The 26,187-nt window shown below is 40.5% G+C and overlaps 1 protein-coding gene across 3 annotated transcripts in view; it reads left to right on the plus strand.

Moving 5' to 3' along the window:
* adgrv1 (adhesion G protein-coupled receptor V1) overlaps nt 1-26,187 on the plus strand; it is a 119,802-nt gene that overhangs the window by 12,364 nt on the left and 81,251 nt on the right. The window contains exons 14-65 of one of the 3 annotated variants that reach the window (XM_085367221.1): nt 69-249; nt 583-746; nt 831-954; nt 1,052-1,312; nt 2,532-2,658; nt 2,847-3,070; nt 3,247-3,975; nt 6,732-7,105; nt 7,825-7,995; nt 8,798-8,978; nt 9,206-9,399; nt 9,502-9,631; nt 9,915-9,995; nt 10,507-10,646; nt 10,732-11,097; nt 11,266-11,509; nt 11,581-11,796; nt 11,891-12,106; nt 12,217-12,461; nt 12,578-12,759; nt 12,862-13,357; nt 13,498-13,804; nt 13,971-14,180; nt 14,604-14,734; nt 14,863-14,962; nt 15,082-15,261; nt 15,382-15,545; nt 15,813-15,900; nt 16,136-16,159; nt 16,889-16,967; nt 17,051-17,189; nt 17,349-17,490; nt 18,261-18,526; nt 18,738-18,913; nt 19,025-19,152; nt 19,294-19,475; nt 19,580-19,726; nt 19,825-19,905; nt 20,040-20,304; nt 20,984-21,106; nt 21,940-22,162; nt 22,300-22,504; nt 22,657-22,803; nt 22,904-23,159; nt 23,616-23,818; nt 24,299-24,475; nt 24,719-24,904; nt 24,991-25,170; nt 25,285-25,449; nt 25,549-25,669; nt 25,747-25,870; nt 25,959-26,097. In XM_085367221.1, coding sequence (XP_085223347.1) covers nt 69-249; nt 583-746; nt 831-954; nt 1,052-1,312; nt 2,532-2,658; nt 2,847-3,070; nt 3,247-3,975; nt 6,732-7,105; nt 7,825-7,995; nt 8,798-8,978; nt 9,206-9,399; nt 9,502-9,631; nt 9,915-9,995; nt 10,507-10,646; nt 10,732-11,097; nt 11,266-11,509; nt 11,581-11,796; nt 11,891-12,106; nt 12,217-12,461; nt 12,578-12,759; nt 12,862-13,357; nt 13,498-13,804; nt 13,971-14,180; nt 14,604-14,734; nt 14,863-14,962; nt 15,082-15,261; nt 15,382-15,545; nt 15,813-15,900; nt 16,136-16,159; nt 16,889-16,967; nt 17,051-17,189; nt 17,349-17,490; nt 18,261-18,526; nt 18,738-18,913; nt 19,025-19,152; nt 19,294-19,475; nt 19,580-19,726; nt 19,825-19,905; nt 20,040-20,304; nt 20,984-21,106; nt 21,940-22,162; nt 22,300-22,504; nt 22,657-22,803; nt 22,904-23,159; nt 23,616-23,818; nt 24,299-24,475; nt 24,719-24,904; nt 24,991-25,170; nt 25,285-25,449; nt 25,549-25,669; nt 25,747-25,870; nt 25,959-26,097 — 10,104 coding nt within the window. Of the gene's footprint in view, nt 1-68; nt 250-582; nt 747-830; nt 955-1,051; nt 1,313-2,531; nt 2,659-2,846; nt 3,071-3,246; nt 3,976-6,731; nt 7,106-7,824; nt 7,996-8,797; nt 8,979-9,205; nt 9,400-9,501; nt 9,632-9,914; nt 10,000-10,506; nt 10,647-10,731; nt 11,098-11,265; nt 11,510-11,580; nt 11,797-11,890; nt 12,107-12,216; nt 12,462-12,577; nt 12,760-12,861; nt 13,358-13,497; nt 13,805-13,970; nt 14,181-14,603; nt 14,735-14,862; nt 14,963-15,081; nt 15,262-15,381; nt 15,546-15,812; nt 15,901-16,135; nt 16,160-16,888; nt 16,968-17,050; nt 17,190-17,348; nt 17,491-18,260; nt 18,527-18,737; nt 18,914-19,024; nt 19,153-19,293; nt 19,476-19,579; nt 19,727-19,824; nt 19,906-20,039; nt 20,305-20,983; nt 21,107-21,939; nt 22,163-22,299; nt 22,505-22,656; nt 22,804-22,903; nt 23,160-23,615; nt 23,819-24,298; nt 24,476-24,718; nt 24,905-24,990; nt 25,171-25,284; nt 25,450-25,548; nt 25,670-25,746; nt 25,871-25,958; nt 26,098-26,187 lie in introns of all 3 variants that reach the window. The other 2 variants (XM_085367220.1, XM_085367222.1) reach the window with 2 other exon arrangements.

A 26,187-nucleotide genomic window follows, 5' to 3' on the forward strand; every position in this document is an offset into this window, starting at 1 on the left:
GTTAATGTTTTAAAACTTTTTCAGTGTGATTACTGTATTTGTTTATTTTGTTATGTGTGTGGGTACAGCTGGACGAGACTTTTTCTGTGGTACTTAGCAGCCACAGCACTCCACCTAGTCGTCTTGGCAACCACCGGGAGGTCAACATCACCGTTCGGAAAAACGATGACCCCTACGGAGTCATTGAGTTCAGCCAGTCGGGACTGACAGTGGCCATCAATGAGAGCAAAGGAGACGAGACGCACCAGGGTAACTTGAAGTAGCAGTCCTTTAGATAATAGTAATACTTTTCCAGGTCAAGTGGTACCTCATTGACACTTAAAATGGATCTAAGAGGAGTGAATCACAGAAAATTAGAGTGTCCAACTTTCATGTGATTGTTAAGGAAAACAAAGGCTGTCTGTGTTTTTGTGTAAAACATGAGGACATGTTAAAGTAGTTCCTCTAGTGAATGGCCTGTATTACCTGTATTTGCTATAAATAAACATGTGTACAGCTAAAATCAAATGTAGTTTATCTATGAGAAAAAAAAACATTCAATTTCTAAATTGATCATGTCTGTTTGCCCCGTTTCTCCTTCAGCTTTGTACCCCGTGATGAGGAACAGGGGTCACTTTGGCAAAGTGTCAGTTTTGTGGGTCTTGGAGCCAGCACTGTCTGGAGACGTCCGCCCCGTTCGAGGAAGCATCACCTTCGAAGAGGGGGAGTACCTGAAAAATCTCACTCTCTTCTCTGTACCTGATGAGGTAAAATGTAAACTAAACCTTAAAGAGCACATCGTCCACAGCTCAGTTAGTTTTCTTTGTTTAAATTTCTTTCTTTTTTTTAAGATTCCAGAAGAAATGGAGAATTTCACCATCACGCTGTTAAATGCGACAGGTGGAGCAAGACTGGGAAACATAGTCAGTTCCAACTTATGGATTAATAAGAATGATGACCCCATTTATTTCTCAGGTAAAGATTTTAATTATATAATAATACACGTGTTTTCCAGCTTGTCCTCCCTCTCTGACATCCTTCCCTTTCCTTCATTTTCGCACTTTCATCGTAGAACCCGTCGCTGTGCGGCTTCAAGAAGGCGGTGTGGCCAACTTTACAGTTGTGAGGGCAGGACGGGCAGACTTCGTGGCCACAGTGATGTACCGAGTAGAGTACAATGATGCATCGCCAGATGACCTCTTCTTGCTAAGTAATGACACAGTGCTGGTATATGCTGTGGGCGAATGGACGAAGAACATCTCTGTGGCTGTAAAAGATGACGACATACCGGAGACCGATGAGCCTTTTTACATCGTTCTCTACAATGCCACTGGTACGTATGTGCTTGTTTTCTTAAAAAAGTGATGAGAACAAAAATGTAGCAATATGCATTACAATGATATATGTGTTTATGGCAGGTAATATATGCTTATATAGCATTTCTTTATAATGTAAATGTCATTCTCTTGTAATAAAGACTTTTTTTTGCTATTGGTTAAGAGTAAACCATATTTTTCATGTATTTTCTTTTGGTTACCTGCCTTTGGACAAGAGGAAGGTACATCCTCTCCAGTACACGCTGGACAGGTCATTAGTCTGTTGCAAATTGATCAGTGACCGATTCTATCTATAACTTAAAATACAATTAACTCTGAACCAATAAAGAAACACACTTTTTTTACACTTCGGATAATAAAAATATCTGCATTTTTACTCAAAGTCAGTTGTCTTTCTTTCAATGTGGCTCAAATGAATCAAGCAATTCATCTGAAATTAACATCTTCTGCTCTGTTTATTATTTCTGTCTGTATCCTGTACGTACTAAGAGATGCAGCAGAGGTATTTAGCAGTGTCTGTGATAAGACTAAAGGCTCTCATGGGCCTATATTGTTTTTCATGGATGGGAACGGTAGGCCAGTGGGACAAAACAGGAACTTAATAACCAAACTCCAGACGGTCTGAGAGACAAAGGCAAACATTCCTTTGGCGTCTTTCTGTTTACTGATTGACATGGAGTAGAATCAAGAAAGGGTTAGCCTCTTCTTTATATCGGAGGGCTGTGCTGGCATGGATTGTGCTAAAAGTCAATAATCCCAATGTTAGAAGTAAGCTAAACTCATACTGGCGTCTTCACACTCTTTACCTTGTCTGCTTAATCACAAACAGATTTGCATGCTTGTTTCAGGGTACTCGTTGTCCGGCAACTTGAAGTATGTGCTTGTGAGAGGATATTGCACTTCTGGTGCTGCTATAGCTACACTTTTTCCATATTTTTAAACTTTCAAATACAATAGTTCTGGTTTAGTTCTTGGTGATATTCACTTTAAGTCATCTGCAGAGAGAATCCTTTGTTTGGAATTTAGCTTATTCACAAATCATCCACCTTATCCTCCTAGGCTTGGTTACCATAGTAATAGCGCGCTATGTTAATGAGACAGTCTCCTCCTATTGCGTGAAATTTAACATGGCAGTAACAATATGGCCAGCACTCTGTGTGTCTGCCTTTCCTTAATTATCTGATTCCAGCGTCAATAATGTGCATGTGTCCACAGGTGATGCAGTTGTGTATGGAGCAGCCACAGCTACTGTGGTGATTGAGGCCAATGATGATGCCAATGGGATTTTCTCCTTGGAACCTGTAGAAAAACCAGTTGAAGAGGGAAAAACCAATCACTTTTAGTGAGTGACATTTGGTTAATATTATTTCACTTGAAATATCTTGTGTTTTTTTATTTGTATTTATTTCATGATTCTGTCAAAAACAGTAGTTTATAATCTCCAAGTACTATCAAAACGCTAGAGTTGATATTTTAGACAATTACCTATGTTCTGTTACTGAAATATTTTCTCTTTTTTTTTTTCCTCAGTGTACTACGTGCGAGAGGCCGTTTTGGGAATATTACAGTATTCTGGCAGCTGTTTGCCAACGATTCTTTAACTCCTCTGGAAGAAAACCAGGAATTTACAAACACAAGTGGATCAGTCACCTTCACTACAGGGGAAAAGACCAAGCCTATTGTCCTGGAAGCCATCTCTGATAAACTTCCAGAGTTCAATGAGTTCTACATCCTCAGGCTGGTAAATATCTCAGGTGAGTAAAAGAAAAGCATAAAATAAAACTGATATAAGACGCATAAGACAGATATGAGAAGAAATTTCACAAAGCAGAGAGAAAATGAGATGAAATTAATTTTTCTTGAATCATCAGTAACTGCAGATTTAATTTTCGTTTGGAAAACTCTGACACTTGGCCATTATTTCTCTAAGGCGGTTACCCCGGCGAGGGCGGACGACTGGCTAAGAGTGCTCTAAATGCCTCTGTTTTCATCCCGTTCAATGATGACCCATTTGGTGTCTTTGCCATTGCTGAGGACAACATGGACCAAGAAGTAGCTGAAGATGTTCTCTCTGAAGATGATATGGCTGATGTGACTTCTTTCACCATCCTCCGTAAGCAGGGCACTTTTGGTGATGTAAGGGTGTCCTGGGAAATTGTTTCTGGTCACTTCCCACAGGGCCTTCCTCGGATGGATGATCTGCTCCTGGTAGCTTCCTTTCCAGATGAGGTAGAGCTCAGGCCTCATGCAAGGAGACACCACTCAGCCACAGACACTTGGTTTTTCTCCGGGCTTCCTGGAGCTTATGGTACCATCTCACCTGACGATGGGCCTGCAGCCATTAGCAACTTCACCTTTTCTGCTTGGCTTTTACCCAGACTAGATACTGACGGCTTCATAGCATCCAAAGGAACAAATGGAAGCTTGTACTATGGAGTGAAGGTCCACACCAATGAGTCTCATGTCACTGTGATGCTATATTATACAGTAATAGGTTCAAACAGTACCCAAGTGGCCCGGGCCTCTGCAGAAAAGTTTTCTGCAGATACATGGCTACATGTCATCATAACAGTTGATGATGGGATTATTGAATTCTTCTTGGATGGCAGACCTATTCCTGGGGGACTGAAAAGCATCAAAGGAGAGGGCATCAGTGACGGTAAGCTTCATTGTTCATTCCATTTATTTTCAATTTCTTTGACACATTTCTTGCAAAGGTAAAATCACTCTTTATAAATAGCTCATACAATCACTGTAGGTAAATTACAAAAAGCTCTAACTCACCAAAAAAATATTTGATTCATGTGTCAAAATGAAAGTCAGTGAATCAGTAAGAAGTTGTTTAGCATTGTGAGACCAGGATACCCAACTGTATTGCCTACCATAGTTAATATTCTTCAGATGGTGATTTAAAGAATACAAGATTTGACATTGTGCTTTTCAAAGCAAACCAGCAGTTAGTATCTGCATTACTATATATTAGAGTAACAAACTAGCAAACAGTACTGGGACCACCTGTTGCTCCACATATTTTCATCATCCTCACATCTAATGTTGTCTTGTGAGGTGTAACAGTGGAAGGAACTGCATGCATGCCATAACCATCCTCTGCATCCTTCTGCATCTTTTCATCCTTACTCCTCTCCTTTTCCATGCCTGTTGCTGCTAAGAGTAAAGCTATTCAATTGATAAAAAGATCATCTGTTTTTCTTTGCGTCAGTAACTTTTGATATTTACAAGTGTGGAATAAGAAATCGAATTGAATCTTGAAGAGAAAGGCTCTTTCCAATCTGGACAAGTAACAGACTGTTCAATTGTCATTTAAGAGTCGTAAAAAAGTTTTAGTTTTCAGTGTCAAAATGTTGTCCAAGGTCCAAACTGTGTAGGAAACAGTTTTCAAATTGTTCAGAGTCTTAAGTTCTTACATAAAGATAAAAGGCATGTGCACCTTCACATGCTCTGCTGCTTCCTCATTGTTCAGGAGTACTGTACTGGGACTTCCCAGTGCTTGAGTGACCACTTACCCTCAGCAGTGCTGCACATTGTTACTGCTGAAGGGAATCGGTTGGCATCTTCTTTCTTCCTATTCTCTCTAATTAATGGGCACAATAGCCGGTATTTGACCAAAAGCTCCCATAGGGGAAATATTCTGACGCCTCTGTAGCTTACTCCAGTCACAGTGGATTTATCCATTATCATCAGTCATGTTGTGCCATTGTTTTCTTCTGGTAACTCAACCTATGCATGGAGTGCTTCGTGTCAGGGCTTTGTACTTGGTCACTGTAGCAGATTTCCTGCATTTGTCTCACTTTGTGCAAGTTCACAAAGTGATAGGTGCATGAGGTGTGAGTGTATAAATGAGTAATGAGAAAGAGCTAGACCTAGGCATTTGTATACCTTAATCAAGATTCTGTTTCTGGTCCCTGGAGTAATGACCCTTATTACGTTACTGGTACACAACACCGCAAAGGAGGCTCAATAATCAGTGTGAAAATGATGCAATTAGTATTCAATTGCTTTGATCTCACCAAGTCTTAAGTTAAATATGTTTGTGTTAAATAACACACAATTGCACTGGAGTAAAAAAAAAAAGTCTGTGGCTATGGCTGTGACTGGTAAATCAGACAAACAATATGACAGCATGACAAACACTGTAAATGAGAGATTCTAGGAAATATTACTAGAATTTACAGTACTGTGTATTTTCCCCCTTCCTGGTGATTTTTGTATTTGTCACATTTATATGTATCATCAAACAAGATTTTAAATCAGACAGAGACAAACAAAGATAACCAGAGCAGCTTTTAAGTGATGATTTAATTGCTAAAGGGATTAAAGCTATCCTTCCTATTTGGCCAAATGTGAAATAGTAATTCTCTCTCCTCTTATTAAATTATGAATTAACTTCAAAGGCTGAGTTCAATTTCACTAGCCACATATCATGCTACAAAGTAAAAAATAAATAAATAAAGCTGAGAAACAGAAAAGTCATTGATCTCTATAAGTCTCAAAAGGGTTACAAAGCCAGTTTTAAGACTTTTTAGGATTCCAGTGAACAACAGAGAGTCCCATTATCCACAAATGGAGAAACCTCGGAACAGTTTTGAGCAAGCGGTCACAAAATAGCCCTGAACAACATCTAAAGAACTGCAGGCCTCACTTGTCTCAGATAAGGTAAGAGTTCATGATTCAACAATCAAAAATGGGCAAAAGTGGCATCCATGTAGGAGTCCCAGGGCATAACCGCTGCTGAACAAAATGAAAGCAAATGCTCACCTCGCACTTTCCAAAAAAGCATCTTGGTGATCCAAGACTTCAGGGAAAATATTCTGTAGACTGGTGAGTCAAAAGTTGAACTTTTGTGAGGTTTGAGTCCTGTTACATATGTGTAAAACTATCACAGCATTTCATAAAAACTACAATTAGGTTATACAGCAGGACAATAATTTGGATAATCTGAAACACACTTGCAAGTCTGTCTTTGAATGGCTAAAAATAAAAAAGCCAAAAAAACAAAGCAAAAAGAAGGTTTTGTAGTGGCCTAGTAAAAGTCTCAACTTGAACCCAATTGAGATGCTTTAGCATGAACACGCTCATAAACCCTCCAATGTGCCTGACCTAAAAGAATTCTGTAAAGACAAATGGGACAATCACTGGTAATCCATATTTTACAGGAATGTAAAAGACTCATTACTCAGCCTGGTTTTCTTCGTCTAATATAAAAAATCTGCTCTGCTCCGAAACATGTAAATGAGACAAAGATGCAAAAAAAGAAAGAAATCATGAAGGGAAGTAATTTCACAAACCTGTTCAATGTATATGATCATGTCACATTATTATGACATCAAATTAATTATGCATTAAACATTAAAAAATATTGTTCAGTGTTTTTTGGGTCATTTTTTTCTACCCCAGGACCTGCTTCAATGTTCATTGGGTCAGATCTTGAGGGTAAACAGCGTTACACTGGCCTTCTCCAGGATGTCCGCTTGTACCACACTAAGCTGAACCGCAGCCATATCCACGAGCTCCACACTCAGCCCCCTAAAGCAGACCTGCGTACCATCTCTGGTTACCTACGATACCAGCAGGATGAGAGGCAGAAGTCATTTGTGGTGGAGGCGAGAGATGACACTGAGGAGGAAGGAGAGGAGGTATTCTACCTACAGTTGGTTGCAGTGCGCGGTGGAGCACGCCTCCCCCTCCCCAGACCCACTGCAATTTTGCGAGTCTTGAAGAGTGACAATGCCAATGGGCTTTTTGGATTCACTGGGTCCTGCATACCTGATGTAAGTGTCTGTTGTTATCAATAGTCAAGCTGCTTCATGAAAGTCTTTCAAGCAATTAAACAAGAAAGTAAATCAGACTACTAAATAAATTATGTGGTTTGCATGACCACAGTGTCATTAATATTGTGCTTAATGTCATCACTCACTTGTCTCTACACAGTAAACATATGCATAGAAGCAGATGTAATGTAAACCCATTTGATTGTCAGCCCCTGTCCTGCTGCATTTTTTATTAGTCTTCATGCTCGGCTGCAGAGAGAGCATGCTTTCTCTTAGTAGCTGGATTGGATGAGTGGGCTCTCGTCTTGGGTCATATCAGGTAGAGTGACAGCTGGTGAGGCAACAGCAGGTCTGTCGGTGAGGGCATTCCTATAGTAGAGGATCAGGAGTTCCTTTGCTAGAAATGAGAGATCTTGTTCCCCATTTCAATCAATATAACAGGTGGCAGAGCTGCTGATGGCATTCCATCAGAACCAGTGCGTCTCCATTACTGTATCTCCTACCGCTAGAAAATTAAAGGCAAAGGAACATGTGGGCTATCAAATGATCGCACTCTAAATCACATTATTAGTATGCTGGAATTATATTGGGCTGTAGTTAGTAAGGCTAGCGCATTTGAATCTAACAAATTGTAATAAGTGACGAAGATGCATTTAGTATTGATCAAGTCCTCCTTTGGTTCTGAATTCATTAATGTTTTTATTTCTTTGTCCCCAAAGACCACCGCAGAGGGCTCCACTATATCTTGTGTGATTGAGCGTATGCGGGGATTGCTGGACCATGTTTATGTCAACTACACTGTAACCCAACTGGACAGCGACACACCGGCCAATCAAGATTTTCTTAATGCAACCGGAGCTGTGCTTTTCACGCCTGGAGAGCCTTCTCAGGTTTGTGCGAGAGTTGGGGAAAGCCCTTCTGAATTTATGCAGGATGACAAAGACTGTAGTCACTCACTGCGTACAATCAAATGTTAAAGCAGCTACCGATTGCTGTCTTTCAGATTCACCCATCTGTAGTGTTTATTGATAACCAGCCCCGCCTAGTGGTTGGTTGGTTGGTTGCAGATTTTTGGATAAAATAACAGGTGTTTGCTGAAACTGACCACTTGGAAGTGGCATAAATATAGATTATTTTCAAAAGTGCAATGCAATCTAAAAATACCATATCATACCACTTAATTTATAAAGCACTTTAAAAAAATAACAGGACTGACCAGTACCACCAGTGCTGTACAATAACACCAAGCATAAAAGAAATGCAAAAGAGCTGTGGAAGTTAAACCATAAAAGAATACATCCATTAAGAGACTTAAAAACAATTAAAAGAATTTTAAATTAATTTGTAAATGAACTGGAAGCTGGTGAAGCGAGCAATGGAGGCCTACTAATTCCAATAAGAAGTGCATTGCTTTAATTGAGATGACGTTATAAAATGATGTATTAATATTTGAAGGTTGCATTTGGAGAGAAGAGGGTTGATTTTTTAACAGCAGTCTCAACTGGAAACATGCGGGATTTTACCGGTGTGTTCAAATGAGAGTCGAACTTTAGAGCAGAATCCAATTTCAAACCTGAATTTGTAATAATCAATTTCTCATATGGGGCTGGAGAGGAAAGGTGGACAAAGGTGCCACTGGGTCTAAACAACATGACTTTTGTCAAAATTAGCTTTTGTTCATCTTTCTGTTAGGTACTGAACCTGCTGGTGTTGGATGATAACCTCCCAGAGCTTGCAGAGTCCTTTCAGGTTGTGCTGGTGTCTGCAGAGTCCGGTGATGGGAAGCCAGGCTCGACCCCCACAAGTGGAGCAAGCATTGACCCCAATAGCTCTGTTAACACCATCACTGTCACAGCTAGTGACCATCCCTATGGTATTTACTACCATTCCCCAAAAACAACACTATTTTTCTCTCAGTGTTGCTTAGTGTATAAGCACAAGTATGTTTATTTTGCTGCAAGTGGTTTATTAGGGAGCTAAAATATCAGTACAATTTTCCCTCTTCTTGTCTGTGTCTTACTACTTTCATCATACCTTTTGCCTCCTTCTTATTACATCCTCCTTACTGCTGTCACTAAACACATGAACATCCTTATGCAGGGCTGCTGCAGTTTCAGCCCACTCCTCCAGGAGAGGGTTTGATCTCTCCAGCGTTGGAACCTGCTCACATCACTGTAAACGAAGAAGATGGAGAGATTAGTTTGCTGGTGGCCAGAGCTCAAGGCATTTTGGGTAGGATCATGGTGGGATATAGAACAACCCCCTTCACAGCATCCAGCCCTGAAGACTATGAGGTTGGTTTCACTGATGATGTATTGATGAACAAGCAAATAGGTGAAGGGAAAATATGTTTTGGCTGCTCACTGGTTTCCTATTTTTCCATATGCTCCTGGCAGGACTCAGAGGGCATGTTGGACTTTCTTCCAGGGGAAAGGTTAAAGTTCATAAATGTCACCATCATAGATAATCCTGTCCCTGAACTGGAAAAGATATTTAGAGTGGAGCTCTACAATGCAGATGGAGGAGGTGGGAATTCTTAGCTGTATGATCAGCATGTTTTTTTTCTCAGTTTTTATCTTAAGTAGCTCTTTATTGCACATCTTTCTTAGCTGTCTTTACCTTTTTTATTTAGAACTGAACTGACCCTGTATTCTGCGCTGCTGTTTTTCTGTATTCTATGTGTGGTCCCCTCCTGTGTGTTTCCCAATACCTTCACATGTGGCTGCCAACCTACGCTCCTTCCCATTCGCCCTTCAATCTTTACTCTTCTGATGTGACACTTCCCTGATCCTCATGTTTGATCCATCAGTGGATCATTTTCTGCATAGTGAAGGGAGTGGTAGTGGGGAGAGTGACTATCAATTGCTCCTTCCGTCCTATCGCCACCATGGTAAGTAGCCCCCTCCTTTTCCCCTTCAAACTGCTTCTAGTCTGTGCTCCTTCTTCCCCACAATGGTCTGCGATGCATATACACACTCATACATTTGCAAGCGTGTGTGTGTGTGTGCATATACATGTTTGCTATAATGTGTGTGGTATTTACATTAAGCTGTGAGCCTCTGTGAGAAGGAGCTCAGGGAGATTTATGTGGGAAAAGCAAACACCCTTTCATGGAGCAAGAAAATTAAAGTAGTTAATGTGAGCTGTTACATACCACTACCACATACTGTGAAGTAATCTCCACATAATGTATAGAGCTTGTATTTTAATCTGATGCTCTTTGGGATACTAGTAATATTAATATTACTTTATTAACTGGTAAGGAGACTTGTATTATCATTGGTCTGCTTTAACTGCTTGATTGATACTTTTTTCATTTCATTCGCTTTAGGATCAAACTCCTAAAATGCAACCAGAATGAATTAATTGTTAGTAAAATACATTTGATATTTTCTGTGCAGCCAGCTTGGGAGTTGCATCTCGCATTGCAGTCACCATTGCAGCATCTGATGATGCCCATGGAGTGTTTCAGTTTAGTCCTGAGTCGCTGTCTGTTAATGGGACAGAGCCAGAGGATGGGCATAGTTCTGTGCTTCTGAAGGTCAGTGTACAACACTATTGAAAAATTAGGACCTTCCCAGTGATTGTTTATCTTATGTTCTTTGTTCTCATTTTTTCTTTCCCAGGTGGATAGGTCCTTTGGTGACCTTTCCAATGTAACTGTGTACTGGGAAGCTGATCCCAGTTCTGAGGGGGAGCTTCTTAGCAGGTTTGGAAACATCACCTTTGGTGTAGGCCAGACTTCACAGAACATCATCGTCACTGTGGTCGAGGATGAGATGCCCGAGTTGGACAAGAGCTTCACTGTGTCCTTGGTTAAAGTGTCACATGGTCGTCTGGGTGTCAGGACATCTGCTAATCTGACTGTGCTCGCCAGCGATGATCCATATGGTGTTTTTGTATTCGCTAATGCATCAAAGTCGGTTCGACTTCCTGAAGCTGACTCAACTGTCTCCCTCGCCATCCAGCGACAGAGAGGCCTGATGGGTCAGGTGTGATCTGCAGAAGATTTAGAAACTTAATAGAAACCATAGAAAATAAATCCAGTTAAGCTTCTGTTTTTTTGACTTTTAAATATATAAATAGCTTGGATTGACAGATTTCAACTTGTGGTATCATGTATCAAATTATATATTGTTTTCCGTTTTTATTTCATCTAGGTGCGAGTCACATATGGGACACTAAATGAGAAAGACCCAGAACCCTACAGGACCCCTGGGGTTGGCCGAGCCACTGAGGGGCGGGATTTTATTCCTCTGCTCGATTCTGTTGTATTCTTGGCCAATCAGAGTGAAGCAAACATCACCCTCAGAGTTTTGGATGATGAAGATCCAGAAAGGGATGAGTCGGTGTTTGTGAAGTTAATCAGTGCTCATCTCATCAGAGGAGAACAGGGGAGGCTTGGTAAGATGAAGACATGGAAAAAATACTTAACATATGATATGATATGATATGATATGATATGATTCTTTCAGTTTCCAATTCCCCTTCTCTGGGTGCCAGGAGTAATATTGTAGCTCAGGTGATAGTGGAGGCCAGTGATGATGCTTTTGGAATCCTCCAGCTGTCAGCATCTGCTGTCAGTGTGGCTGAACACTACGTTGGGCCCATAATCAACGTCACCCGTGTTGGGGGCATTTTTGCTGATGTATCTGTAAAGTTCAGAGCAGTGCCTTTGACCGCTAGAGTCAGTAAGTATGACTGTAGAGGTGACTCTTTCTCTCTACAGTATGCGTGTGAGCAACAAGGCTTGTCATTGTGTTTTCAACATGTTTAACTTTGTAGGTGAAGACTACAGCGTAGCCTCAACTGATGTTGTCCTCCTAGAAGGGGAGTCCAGTAAATCAGTACCAATCTATGTTATTAATGATGTGATCCCTGAGTTGGAGGAGACTTTCCTCATTGAGCTCATCAACCAGACGACAGGAGGAGCTCTTCTGGGAGAGGTTACACGTGCCATCATCACCATACTGCCATCCGATGACCCTTTTGGTGCTTTTGGTTAGTAGCCCATATACAGGATCATTTTAACCTTTCTTTCTATTCACAGTTTGTCATTGTTTACCAACTTCTCCCCCCCCCCCCCCTTTTTTCTTTTAAAATCTATCTAGTCTTCAAGGCTATTCCAGTTACAATAGAGGAGCCAGACACTGACTCTACTGTTGTCACATTACCTATTGTGCGTAATGCTGGCACTATTGGCACAGTGACAGTTAAATGGCAGGCCACTGTCAATGGTAAACTGGCAGTAGGGGACATTAGGCCCACATCAGGAGAGGTAACGTTTGCTCCTGGAGACACCATGAAGACACTCAGTGTGGAGATTCTAGCTGACAATGTACCTGAAATTACTGAGGTAAGAAGCTGTGGGTGGAAATGTCATTGTGAATTATCTCAAATGATACATTATTAGAAGTATTTTTTATTACTTATTATTTGTTATCTTTGTCACTTTCTTTCTGTTTTTTCTAGACAATTAAGGTAGAGCTAATTGATGCTAGTAATGGAGGAAACTTGGGAGCTGATACATCTGTTAATATAATCGTGCCTGCCAATGATAACCCGTATGGAACAGTGTACTTTGAACACTCTACGTACCGCGTCCAGGAGCCACTTGAGGGAGTTTATAGAGCCAATATCACTGTTCGTAGGAGGTATTTTTTTTATTTTATGATTTCTGTGTCACTACATTCACATTGAATAAGCTATTCCTCTCTGCTGTCGTTCTGTTGTAATCACCGTTGTCTTTATTACAGGGATGGTCACTTTGGTCGCTTGGAGATCATGTACAGCACCTCTGAAATTGACATTGTTGGCATGGCTCAGGATAAAGGCCAGAATCTGTCTATGTACTACAACGTTCCAAAACCAGGCGTTCCAGCTGCTGCACTCCTTAAGACATTTAACCTCACCGGTCAGAGAGACCTCCTGGCTGCATGTGCTGCTGCTTGTCTGAGAGAGCGTGCATGCCAGGCCTTCTCTCTGTCATCAAGTGGGACCCCATCTTGCACTTGGGTGCCATCAGGGGCTGACCAATTGACCTCTCAGTCCCAAGTTATGACTTATGTAAAAAACATGACTGCAGCTGCTGTCTTGTTCAGTTCCCAGGCTGTGGCAGGAAGTGATTACACCCCTGTGACGGCTCAAAGAGCCTTCATGGATGATGGATCAGTGGTTGCAAACCTCACAGTCCTGATTTTGACTGATTCTTTCCCTGAAATGGATGAGAGCTTCTCCATTCAGATATTAAAGGTAAAAATCAATCATATGCTGTATGTTTATTCTACATTAATGATGGTTTAACTTCTTTGGAATAAATTCTGTATTTGCTGTCATTAGAGTTTTATGGGAAACTGTAAAAATTAAACCTCTTTATCATGTGTTGTCTGAAGGTCGAGCTAATAAATTTGACCGTACCACAGAAGAACTTGCCCTCAGTTGGTCAACCGGACAAAGCAGTAGTCACTATAGGGGTGAATGGAGATGCATTTGGGGTATTTTTGATCTACAGCCTCAGTCCCAACACCACTAATCAGGGGCTCTATCTAGAAGTTCGAGAGGAGCCTATGGTTGTGCCTCTGGTTATAGAGAGGAGAGGAGGGAATCTGGGTACAGTCACTGTAGAATGGAGCTTTGTTGGAGGAGAGGCTTCACCAGATGCCGACTTTACGGGGACTGGAGGAACTCTGGTCTTTGATGGTATGTGCATTACTCAACAATGAGTAATAGTTTTAGGACAGCTTTCTATTAAGTGGGTATCCAGTGGTCCAGTGTCAGGTCCTTATCAGACCTAATAATCTGGTGGATTAGAAGAACATCTAACACTTAGGCTATGTGGCTTGTCTTTTTTCCTGTCTGTCTGCAGGTTCTTTAAAGAAGACAGTAGAGATCGTAATCAGAGATGATGCTGTACCCGAGGACAATGAGAGCCTAATGATTGGACTTGTAAATACGGCTGGAGGAAGTCGAATCCTGCCCAGCTCTGACACTGTAACCATTGTGATACTGGCCAATGACAACGTGGCTGGGATAGTAGGATTCCATTCAGGCTCCCGCTCTATCATCGCCAGAGAAGGTGGATGGCTGTGTTTTGTAATTTGCAAATGTGCTTCAATATTTTCTTTATGGTGTGTGTACCATGTCCGCCTCATATTATTATTTATGTTTATTTAGGAATCAGAGAATACACAGCATGCTGCCGGTTTTCTGTTTATATATTGACTTAGAAACGTGATCAACTGAGATTTCCATACAACTAAAACAAGTATAATAATATTCAATTCAGAAGTCCATAAATCTAACCATGTTCAAAAACTACAAGAAATACATCTATAAGATAAATGCATGTTTCAGACTGATTTGAAATTTAAAGTTTCTCATTTGTGGCTTGCATTGAATTTACTAAACATTGGAAATAAGGGCATATAATTTAAAAAAAAGGTTATACTCAGGTTACACTTGATTGCAAACGTTAGAGACATTATGTTTTACCTTACAGGTGAAAAGCTGTCCCTCTTAGTGTTGAGAACGGCTCCAGGTCTGGGTAATGTTACTGTGGATTGGACTATACAAGGGCCGCTTGTACACCGAACCTTCACCCAAACCTCAGGAACCCTGTTCTTTACCAAGGTAAATAGTTTTGTGGCAGAATCATAGTCAACCATGTTTATTTCACAGTTAAAGCACAAATGTGTAATTACCGTCTGTAATTGGGCACCTCGAGGAGTAATTGTATGTTCTGTGAATGTGTTTTATAGGGAGAATTGAATGATACCATAGTCCTTCAGCTTCTTGATGATGCCACACCAGAGAACAAAGATGAATACAGAGTTTCATTGTCCAACATACAAACCTTTGGTAACAAACTCCACTTAGTATCTATTTGATTGATAATTGTGTGGCGTATCTTTGTGTGCAAACTATAAATACCAAAAATAACTCTTCCCTGCAGACTTAATAAACTGACTTCTACACAGGTGTTGTGGTGACGGGCCATGCTGCCCTTGATGCTCAAGGCAGTGAGGCAGTGATTACTGTGGACACCAGCGATAAGCCCTATGGCCTGCTGACTATTGCGCCAACATCTCTTAGAGTGACCACAGAGGAACGAGAACAGATTATAAAGATCTACATCAACAGAGAGTTTGGAGCCTCTGGTCAGTGGTTCAACTATGAATTTAAAAAAAAGGAGAAACATTCTAACAAATTAATTCCTGTATACCTCTTAAAGTTTTGTATCCACTTTTTACAGATAAACCTTATTTTTGTGTGTACAGGGGCAGTGAATATCACCTATGAGGTTATAAGAGGTTCTGTGCAAAACCTATCCCAGGTAGAAGGGGCTCTAGCTGAGCCGGGACAAGACTTCATCTCCGGTACCGGTTACGTAATTCTTCAGGAGGGACAGACTTCTGTTGCCATCCCTGTTACCATACTGGAGGTAAAACCTGTGACTGCCTCCCATAATGCGACATTTCCATTCATCAAACTTGACAGCACTGTTTTATAACTCACCACTGTGAACTCTTCCCACTGTGCCTCAGTAATTATATACCCTTTGAACTTTCTTCTCATTGTTATTAGGTGTATGTGCAGAATGTTTGCGATGCTGAACTGGCTCGACAAGATGATAAAATAAGATCTTGTTCACTTTTTTTGGAGCAGATTAATTTTGATTTGTAAGTTCACATTTTTTTTGTTTTATTAGGATGACATCCCAGAGTTGCAGGAATTCTTCCTGGTCAACATAACATCAGCAGTGCTCATCACGACCCTCGCAACTGTTCCCCAGCTAGGTATGGAAAACTGTGAGAGTGCTCCAGTCACTGCTTAGTTTTAGTTATGTTAACTTATCCTTAACTTTGACCATAAAATACAATGTTATAACTTCTTTGTCAAATTACATTAAAAAAAGTTTTGCTGTTTTGTTTCTTTTAGATTTTACCGCTCTTGTCCAAAATATCATTTGCGTAATTTCACAAAATCCCTCTTTTCTTTTCCATAATTTCTCTTGCTCTGTCTGATGAGTAGAGGTTGTGTATTGCACATTGTCAGGTAAAAATAAAATGCTCACAATGCCCAAAATCTAATAGTAACTGATGCACAATAATAGTTTATGGTACATTGAATCTCAACATTATAGTTATTTTTAAAATGCACCATGAAAGAGCTTGGTAGTTATTGCTACTGCTTCTGCATAATCCAAACCTCAGGCCAATTTATGAATGAGTAAGTTTAGAAAGTGATGACTTGACAGAATACTACAGGCAGAATAGCACTTGGAGGTTCTCAGAATACTATCAGCCTTCTGCCTGGAGACGCACTGTAAACACACGGCAGCTCTTTTGGCAGCAATCATTATGTGGGTTGGATGGTGAGATTGATGCTTTCCATGATTGAGGAAGCCTGGGGATTTGGAGGGAGCCGAGTAGCCCTGTGTGGTGAGGAAAGAGAAAGCCAAACTAAACCCGTAGCTGGCCTCCCAGTGTCTTGGCCACAGAGTCAATGGGAAATGACTCTTCAAGAGGTCATAAATCAGTCCACCCAAAAGACTTAGCTCCTCAGACTCACAAGGCACTTACAAGAGGTGATTCTTAGCTATAATCCTTCTCTTAAATGTAGCATGACAGAAGATAGATCTTCTACTGCTTTCTCAATACACTCTATTGCTCTTGGTGCTTGCGCTGTAGTTACAGGCGAAAGAAATCACTGCTATTTACCACGGTAAACATGACAACCTTAAGGTCGTCATTCATTCCGTCTGTGATGTGGTGTCTTTCCCAGACACACAGGGTCTGGTGGCAGAAGTCAGCATTGCTGCTAATGATGGAATCAGAGGAGTCATTGAATGGACAAACACTGTGTAAGACAAGCATCCAGAAATAACTCAGATGTTCTGTAGATGATTTGTAGATGCTCTAATAAAAAATGTGTTTTGGTTTTCAGGTTTGAAGTGAATGAAACAATAGGGTCTCTGACTCTAGTTGCCTACAGGAATAAGGGAACACATGGAAATGTTTCTCTTTCCTTCTTCGCTCAGAACCTGGAAGCTCAAAAGGAGCTGGACTACAATACAAGTGAAACGGTAAGCACAGCATCAGCGACCTGGAGAAATGTTTGAGTATTAACAAGGACAAAATGTATTGAAATTGTAATATCTTTAATTGCCTTTCATCTAAAAGCGATTCTCAGTTCTGAACAAGATGAACAAGTTTTTAAACTAAGGTGCCCTGTCTCCACCAAGGTGATCCATTTTGCTGATGGTGAAAGGTATAAGTTTGTAGAAGTGCAGATTACCGATGATGCCTTTCCAGAGAGTGCTGAGAGATTCCAGCTCATCCTGTCCAAGCCTTCTCCCGGGCTGCAGCTGGGCACCAATACCACGGGTATGTAAAATAAAATGCTGTGATTTTTTTTTTTTTTTAACTCAGCAGCCTAAGGCAGCTTATAGGCCATATTCAATTAAAAAGTCAAGACTTTCAGTTTAAAATTTGATATAAAAGTTTAAACCATTACAATAGCTAATACTTGTTACTGATTTGATGGCAGGATTTACAGAAATTGTACAATTTTAAAAATGTGTATCAGGCCATCTCAAGTCAGTGAATAGTTTTATATTGAAAATGGTGACTATACCAACATCTTCAAGCGTTTAATATTGCAGTTAACTGGTAAGTATTTGTTAAAGTCACTACAAATAAGCTTCAAATAAGCTTATTAAGCTTAAAGTTATTTACACTGCATTAGATATAGAAATATATAATAAAGACACCTGGTTTGCTATTATTATTATTATTATTATTAATAGCTAATAAATCAATACATGTCCATGTTACAGTATTGTTTGGTCTGTTTGTGTTGCTGGTAAACTGATGTACTTAGTGCACTCATATGTAGAAAAAACATTGTGCCTGTTGCTAGGCTTTTGCTAGGCGATGTTATGGCGTCATAGTAAATCAACATTTGTGAATATAAACGAGATGTTCTTGTTGTTAACTTGAAATGATTTTTCATAACATGTTATAGGTGCGTAAATGCTAAAAACAGGTCATTTTAGTCAATTGGTAGTAGGTGGCTTGGTAACATGATGACATCATCATGTCCGATAGGTAAGAATCTTTGATCAATATAATACTACTTATTTCTTTTCTTATAGCAACTGTAACTATACTGGCCAGTGATGATGGACATGGTGTAATTTCATTTAACACCACCAAGCATTTCCTGTTGAGAGAGCCCACCTCTCTGTCAGGGCTGAGTGAGAGTGTGGCCAACCTATATGTGGTTCGAAACCCAGAGGAAGGCACATTTGGCACCGTATCTGTTCAGTTTACCATCACTGATGCCAACGGCACCCAAGCGGAGGGCGATTTGATACCTACACACGGGTTTGTGGTCCTGGAGGATGGAGTCAGATTTAAGGTGAACAAAATGAGATTTTTACAGCATACAAACTGATGCGTTAGAAAACATCCATACACGTGTGTCAGTTTTCCTTTTATTTTCCATTCCAAGCCTTAAAATTGCACCTTATAGTAGTCATCTGTAATCACAATAATTATCAATTTATCATTTCAGAATTGTGTGGTGTGCGTTTTCTGATTAATGATGACTCACATTTGTGCTGTTTCAGATGCTGGAGATTAGCGTAATGCTTGATGCTGAACCTGAAGGGAATGAAACCTTCAGAGTGACCCTGTCAAGCCCAACAGGAGGTGCACGGCTCGGTGACCAGCTCCAAACTCTCATCACCGTCCTGGAGAACTTAGCTCCTTCTGGCCTGTTTCGAATTGGACCTTCTCTCAACAGGTCTGAGCACAGATGCATTAAAACCATCATAAACTTTGAAAAGATGTTTCTGAGTGTGCTCAGACACTCTTTTATATACCTAGTCCTCTTCATTTTGTGTTATCTGTACAGAACTAGCACTGAAATTGTTGCAGAGGAAGGTGGCAGAGCGGTCTTCCTCACTGTGTCTCGCAGTAATGGTTTGGAGTCAGCAGTCAGCGTGGAATGGGAGATTCAGTCTGGCACAGCTGTTGCCTCAGGTCAGACCAATAAAGGTTTAAATTTTAAGCCACCGCAACCTACCAAAGTCTCTTAAATTCCTCTCTTTTCTATTCTGGCTCCTTTATTTTGTTCCATTGTTTGTTATTTTTTTATGATTCCTTTTTTCTCTTTTCTTTAAGGGGGTTACGTGCCAGTCATAGGCGTGTATCAGACCTTTGAAGACAGTCCAACCTCTGCTTGGTGCTCACTTCCTGAGGGACCTTCCTTGCTGGCTGTGAGGCTAGATATGAGGCCCACTGTTGGATCCTCTCACACCTTGGCCACTTTGTATCGATGGCAGGGTGTTTTCGTGCCAGTAGAGGTATGTTAGCAACACTGTATCTAAAACAGCGTGGTGGTCCTGGTACAATTAAGCAGCACCTCCATTGTTAGCTTAAAAATCTCTTTGTCTTTTTGTTGTTACAGTCTGTTACGATTCAGGACCCAGGCAGATGTGTTGGGTTTGCAATAAATGGTTCTACCTACATAGGCATTACACATAGTGGCCTTCCTTTCTCCCCTGCTGCCAACCTCAGCATCTTTAAATTGCAGAAGGATCTCAATATCACATTGGTAATTCTGAACCCAATAATAATACAACATTTCTATCAAGTTTTCTTACATTACTATAACACTTCTTGCATTATGTCTGCATAATTTGATTTCTTTAGGAACAAGTCTTGGGTGTTGAAGCCCTGAATGTGAAACACTTCTCCACTGAAGGCAGAGATTATCTGATAGCGTCAAGCCAGGTGACGATGACCACTGAAACAGACTTAATTATTTACTTTAATGTCAAAATTATTACAAATATGCAGATGTTCCTCGTGTAAGGTATTCAGAACCTTTTATGACTGAAATTACTTTCGTCTCCTTGATGCTGCAGATTTTCATTTGGACTGGAGGCTCTTTTACGCTTCACCAGACTCTTGACTTCAAACAGGACATCCTCAGTGCAACTACGTTAACTCGTGCAGACACTCCCTACTTGCTGGTGTGCATAGACAGACAGAATGCGAGCTGCTTCCTGCTTCGGTGGACCAGTGGAAGATTTCAGAATCCACAGCCTCTCCCGCTTTCTGGCAGAGCAAGTCAGGTGGAGAAAATCAACAGAAGAACTGAGGAAATTCTTCTGTTGGTTGCTGTTGAAGGTGATCTTTCCTGCTTTGGCATGAAATGTGTGAATGGTGCAAGTTTTATTTTGAATTTAAATTCAGGTATATCCATATTTGAAGATAGGTGACCAGAAGAATTAAGCAGAATTGGAATGAAATACACATAAATTCCTAAAACACTGGCGCAGAGATTGCATATTTACCACATTTAATCAAGTGCGTGTAATCTGCAGTATGCCAAAATGATGGTTTGGTTTTAGAAGCAATGAGATGCCATTTTTTCTGGTTGTAGTGTTTGTGTGTATTGGGCAGCGGTTAGATCTTGGTTAGCTTAGTACAAACAAACTGCTGATACTCCAGAAGGAAAACAGAAATATTTTGTATCTATTACATTGTTCTGTTGTCTCAGTTAAGTTTGCAAAATTTACCATGTCGACTAGGCCCATGTATTTATACTATGCTCTGTATATTTTGACGAGACATAATCCTTCAGAGTCTAAAAAAAGCACAGAGTGTTTTTGGTTCAGACCCCTTGTGGGTTTATGGGGAATGCCTTAGTGTGGAGCGGAGCAGAGCCACACATTGGCCCAGAGTTTGTAATTTGTCAGTCCTGGGTGTGTCAGCGAGGCCAGTGGTTTCTTTTTACACAAACATGCTATTCTAGTGTGAAAGAACTTAAGTCTGTATTTGCTTTCATGTGCCTGTATTTTTTCAGGTCTGTTTCCATCCTGTGAGGTGTTACAATGGAGCTCAGAGCAGGCTTCACCACAACTCCATCAGTCTATTCCTCACCCTGGCCTCACATCTATTCATTCCTTCACTGATCCTTCTGGAATCGGTAAGCACAACTGTCACAAACTGCCGTGTGATGATACACTGTTGTCTGTAAATATCTGGAGAACAGTCGTGTGATGGACAGTACTCATAGGATGACAGTTCCTCATTCACTAGAATAATGATACTAAAAATACAGCAACACACAAAGAAACAAGGTTTTGTCTTTAGCATTTTAGCATTCAGATGCATGTTAACACAATGCCAAAATCTTCCCAGGAGTGGATGTCTCAGCAAAAAGACCTCAGAGAAATTGCAAAAAAACTAAGAGCTACATGTCAGACTCTAAGGGCCGCAGTTAGCTTGTTAAATGTTAACGTTCATGACAGTCCAATTAGCTTGCCCGGAGGGGTTGCCAGGAGAAAGCCTCCTCTCTTTGAAAAGAATATGGCACCATTGTGGTTTGTTCAGTTGCCTCTGAGCAAACCACAAGACTTCTAGAACAATGTCCTTTGGATAAACAAGACCAAATTGGCCATAATGCACAGTGCCATGTTTGAGATACTGTCCATAAATAAATGCCCACAAACCTCAATGAACTGAAGCAATGTTGTAAAGAATAGTAAGCCAAGATTCCTCTGCAAGGATACAAGACTGATAAAGTCATGCAGAAAATGATTACTTCAAGTTTTTGCTGCTAAAGGTAGCTCCACAAACTACTGAATCATGGTGTGTATTTCTCCACAGTACTGTGAAAGTTTCATTTTTCATGTGACTGTATACTGTACTGTACACAGTTTTTTCAATAATGACGTAAACTCACTTAAAGTCTGAGGTTTGAAAAACTGTGTTCTATGTGGCATTCAAACACCTTAAATACTTTTCTCTTTTTCACAGCTTATGCTCTGCTAGCTGGTAGAAATGGTTCAACGCTGTACTCCTGGAGGCCTGATGTAAAGCTGTTCACCATCATCCTCAGGGCCCCTCCAGCCATTAGCTTCTCCTCTCTCATGGTTCCATACTTCAATATCACAAAGATCCTCTTGGCTTCTTCTGAGGACAATAGCTCCACTGTTTATGAATTCACTTCGGTCTCCAATCACTCTGATTTCATACCCAGGTATTCAGATTGTGTGAAGTTGTACATTTTATTATACAAGGTGAAGACACAGTAGTTTTTCTTCAGAAAAAAAGAAGCATATCATCAAAGAGAGTTCTGAAATGCTTGTTGTGTTTCCTTTACTTTCTCACATTCAGTTTTGGGGAGTTGCACTTTGCGCCAGGTGATAGTGAGCTGGAGATAGCCCTGAACATCATAGATGATGACATCCCTGAGGTGCAGGAGCAGTTCCTGGTCAGGCTGAAGAATCCAAAAGGTGGAGCTGAGATTGGATTTGGTGGTCAGGTGAAAGTAATTGTCCCAACCAACGATGATGCCTACGGAGTCATCGGCTTTGCTCAGGTAGGAGGATAAACCTTTTGATATTAGATGGCTTGTGCATTTGCTTAACATGTCTATCTTGTTATTGTCTCAAATTATTTATTTGCAATATACTGAATACATAAAATGTGTTTTATTGCAATCTAGAAGTATTTGTTATTGCATCTCTACAGAACTCTCTGTCTATGGAGTTGGAGGAGTTGGAGCAAGATAATCAAATTTCTCTAAGTGTGGAGAGAAGAAGAGGGAGTTTTGGCAGACTCACTGTTCACTGGGCTGCCAATGGCAGTTTGGCAGACATTTATCCAACTTCAGGAGTGGTGAGCAACACTTCCTCTGTTATACATAAAACACATGATGTACTGACAACATGTTATGAATTTAATGTCATTTAATGTAAAACGTTATTTTCTATCACAGGTTACTTTTTCAGAGGGTCAAACAGTAGCTATCATATCACTGGCTGTTAGAGCAGATGGTGTCCCAGAGTTACAGGAGTATGTCACAATCACCCTCCGTGATGTCACCACTGTGGGACTTCAAGACCTACGACAGGCTGCAGTCATTGACCAGCGACGGGCTCAAGCTCAACTCACCATCTTACCAAATGGTTCTCCCTATGGAGTGATTGGATGGCATCTCGACTCCCAGTTTACACTAACACAAGAACCACAGAGTAAGAATTTCTGTGAAAATAAATGGATGGGTGGATTATTGAACGAGGCTCAGTCAGTAAATGTGGGTTTTTATTGGATCTCAGTGAAAGAGGTTTGATGTAGTGTAATTAATTTTAGATAAATTATTGTTAACTTATTTAAATACATTCCTCAGTCGCAGCTTCTGTTAATTTAGCTTGCTGTGTTTGAGACTTTCTTGAAAAATCACAGAATATCACATTTTTACTTTTGTGGTCAGTTTACAGTAATCACACTGAGATTTACCGTAAAAGAGATTTGCTGCGATTTCCAGCCATGCCAGGGAAGCCTGAATCGTAGAGTAAAAGTCTTTGAAATATTCTTAACCTACAGGTCTTCTATACATTTATACAGTATGTAGAATGGATTTGTAATTATTTCTGTTGTGTTTTATTACTGACTTATTTACCACAACGCAATTTCTTTTCAACCTGCAGGGGTTCCAACCAATGTGACTCTCTCCATTGTGAGGGAGCAGGGCTCCTCAGGTGAGGTGGCAATCTATTACACAACCAGGCCAGCTCTATACAACCCCCCCTCCAACCAAGCCACCGCAGGACAAGACTACGTTTCCAAAGATGACACCATCATCATGATAAATGGTGCTACCGTGGCCCTTGTTACTGTTACAATCCTACCGGTAAGGATGTGCTGATGAGCAACACCTGTTTCTTCTCTACTTAGAGAAGAAACAGGATATAGTTTAGCTTCTGTCCACATTTGGTAGCAAATAGGACCAAAATATTGTTATTATACGGAAAAAAAACTGTGAGCATGCTTACTTAAATAGGTGAAAATATTAAATCAGATTCTTTATCTTACTAATTCTGCAATAACAACCATTCACACTCAGGATCAACAGAGAACAGACCTGGTTCTATTTAAACACTAGACTTTAAATTGTTTTGCTTGTTGTGTCCTGTTCAATCAGGGTATAAACAACCAATAATCCTCATTAAACTATCGCTTCTCATAGCCTTCCTTATTTAAATTTGTATTAAATTTGCACAGTTTGAGGTTACTGTTGTTTTCACATCTTAAGGTTTATAAAAATCATTGTGAATTTGAATAACGGTTTTCTATTATTTCGTGTTTTCATGTATGCATTTGTTTTTCTAAGGATGATATCCCAGAGCTGGCAGAGAGTTTCCTGGTAAACATCACTAAGGTGGAGCTCGTTAGTGAGTCAGTTGGAGCAGGGCAGCCCAGTGTGAAGAGACCTGGTATGGAGGTAGCAGAGATCACGATCCCGGAGAATGATGATCCCCGAGGGATTCTCCAGTTCAATGTTTCTGAGGTGAGGTGAGCATAGGACATTACAGAGAGGTGAGCTTGACACTGAATTATTGAGGTTGTTGGGAAACCTCCAATTTGATACATAGAAGGCTTTTTTAAAAAGCTTGTGATAAAGAAATAAGTAAGTAATGCAACTGTGAAACATCAAAAAATATCTAAATTAATAATAAACAGTAACATCCTTAAAGATGTTTATTTCAAAATTTCTTAGTCATTGAAAATTTCTTCTGAATTTCTTGTCTAGGATATAGCTGGAAGTGTCATCCTGGCCTATGAGATACCACCACCAGACAATGTTCTCCTACTATCAGTGTTGCGACTCGCCGGTACAGTTGGAAGACTTCTTGTCTACTGGGAAGCTCAACCAGTCACTGCCGATCTTAATGACTTCAACCCCCTTTCTGGAAACATCACCTTTCAGGATGGGCAAGTGAGTTAATATTGGTCCCGTGTTGAAATTAATTCACAATAAATATCACATGAAGTCACTATATGAGGCTACTCAACTATTTCTAGAGAGAAGCCACAATTGCTATCACCATCATAGACGATGAACAGGTGGAGCCTTTGGAGACCTTCACAGTGAATTTGCTGCGTGTGATTGGTGGTGCTCGACTCGGAAAAGTGACCTCAGCGACTGTAAATATTCCATCAAATGACTCGCCACTCGGACGATTTGGATTTCAGAAACGAGAGGTGAAACTAAAACATCTCTGTTGGCATCAATTTCAAACTTAAAACTGACAGTTATTGTTCTATTCAGTGTAGAGTAAACAACATGAATAATCATCTTGCCTAATCCTCTCCAAGGTTGCCGTCAGTGAACCAGAGTTTGTGGATGATCCATCTGCTGTGGCAACACTAACAGTGCTGCGCAGTATGGCAGGTGTAGGTGCAGTGACACTGGTGTGGCAGCTGGAAGTCCGCGCTGCAGGGGACCTCTCACCTTTAAATGGAACTCTCGTCTTCAATGAGGTACAGTAGAAAAAAAGGCGACTTCAAGTATCCACCAGTTTGTAGTCTCAATCTGTAAGTAGTAGTAAGTTTCTTCTTTAATTCTCCTTTACGTTTCAGACTGAATCTATGAAGTCATTTGTGATCAGAGCCCTTGCTGACACTGTAGTGGAAGGAGAAGAGCGTTTCACTGTACAGCTGTTTCCTGCAGATAGTGGTGCTGTCATAGACCCCTTAAATGGTTAGTATGCAAAAATAAAATGTCAAAATGCAGGTGCACATTTTGAATTCAGTAATCATCGATCTAGTCCTCTATAGGTATGGCCACCATCACTATCAGGGGTGACAAAGCTGCCCTGGGGATTATTGGGATAGCAGAGTCCTCTAGGAGCATCCTCATTGGAGAACCTCAGGGGAATTACAATGGGAGTGCCAGAGTCAGGTGAGATAATTGTCCTGATTCAACCTATGAAGACAAACAAGAGGTCTCAATTGAAAAACTTGTCATGCAATGTGTTTCCTTCTTCCAGCCTTGTGCGAGGGCCAGGTGTGTTTGGAGAAGTACAGGTGTACTGGAATATCACTCCAGCTGCAGTTTCTGAGTTTGAAGCAATCTTTGGCACTGTGACTATGAGAGATGGACAGTCTACTGCTACCATTACTATTAAGGTATTGAGCAGTGTTCATTGGAAAATTGTGGCATTGTCTCTATCTGTTTATTTGAGGACAAAAAGCAGAATAATAACGTAATGACAAGGG

The sequence above is a fragment of the Diplotaxodon limnothrissa genome, linkage group LG12 (assembly GCF_057381915.1).
Source record: "Diplotaxodon limnothrissa isolate DT_005_m linkage group LG12, D_limnothrissa_male_GT1.1, whole genome shotgun sequence".
NCBI classification, from domain to species: Eukaryota; Metazoa; Chordata; class Actinopteri; order Cichliformes; family Cichlidae; genus Diplotaxodon; species Diplotaxodon limnothrissa.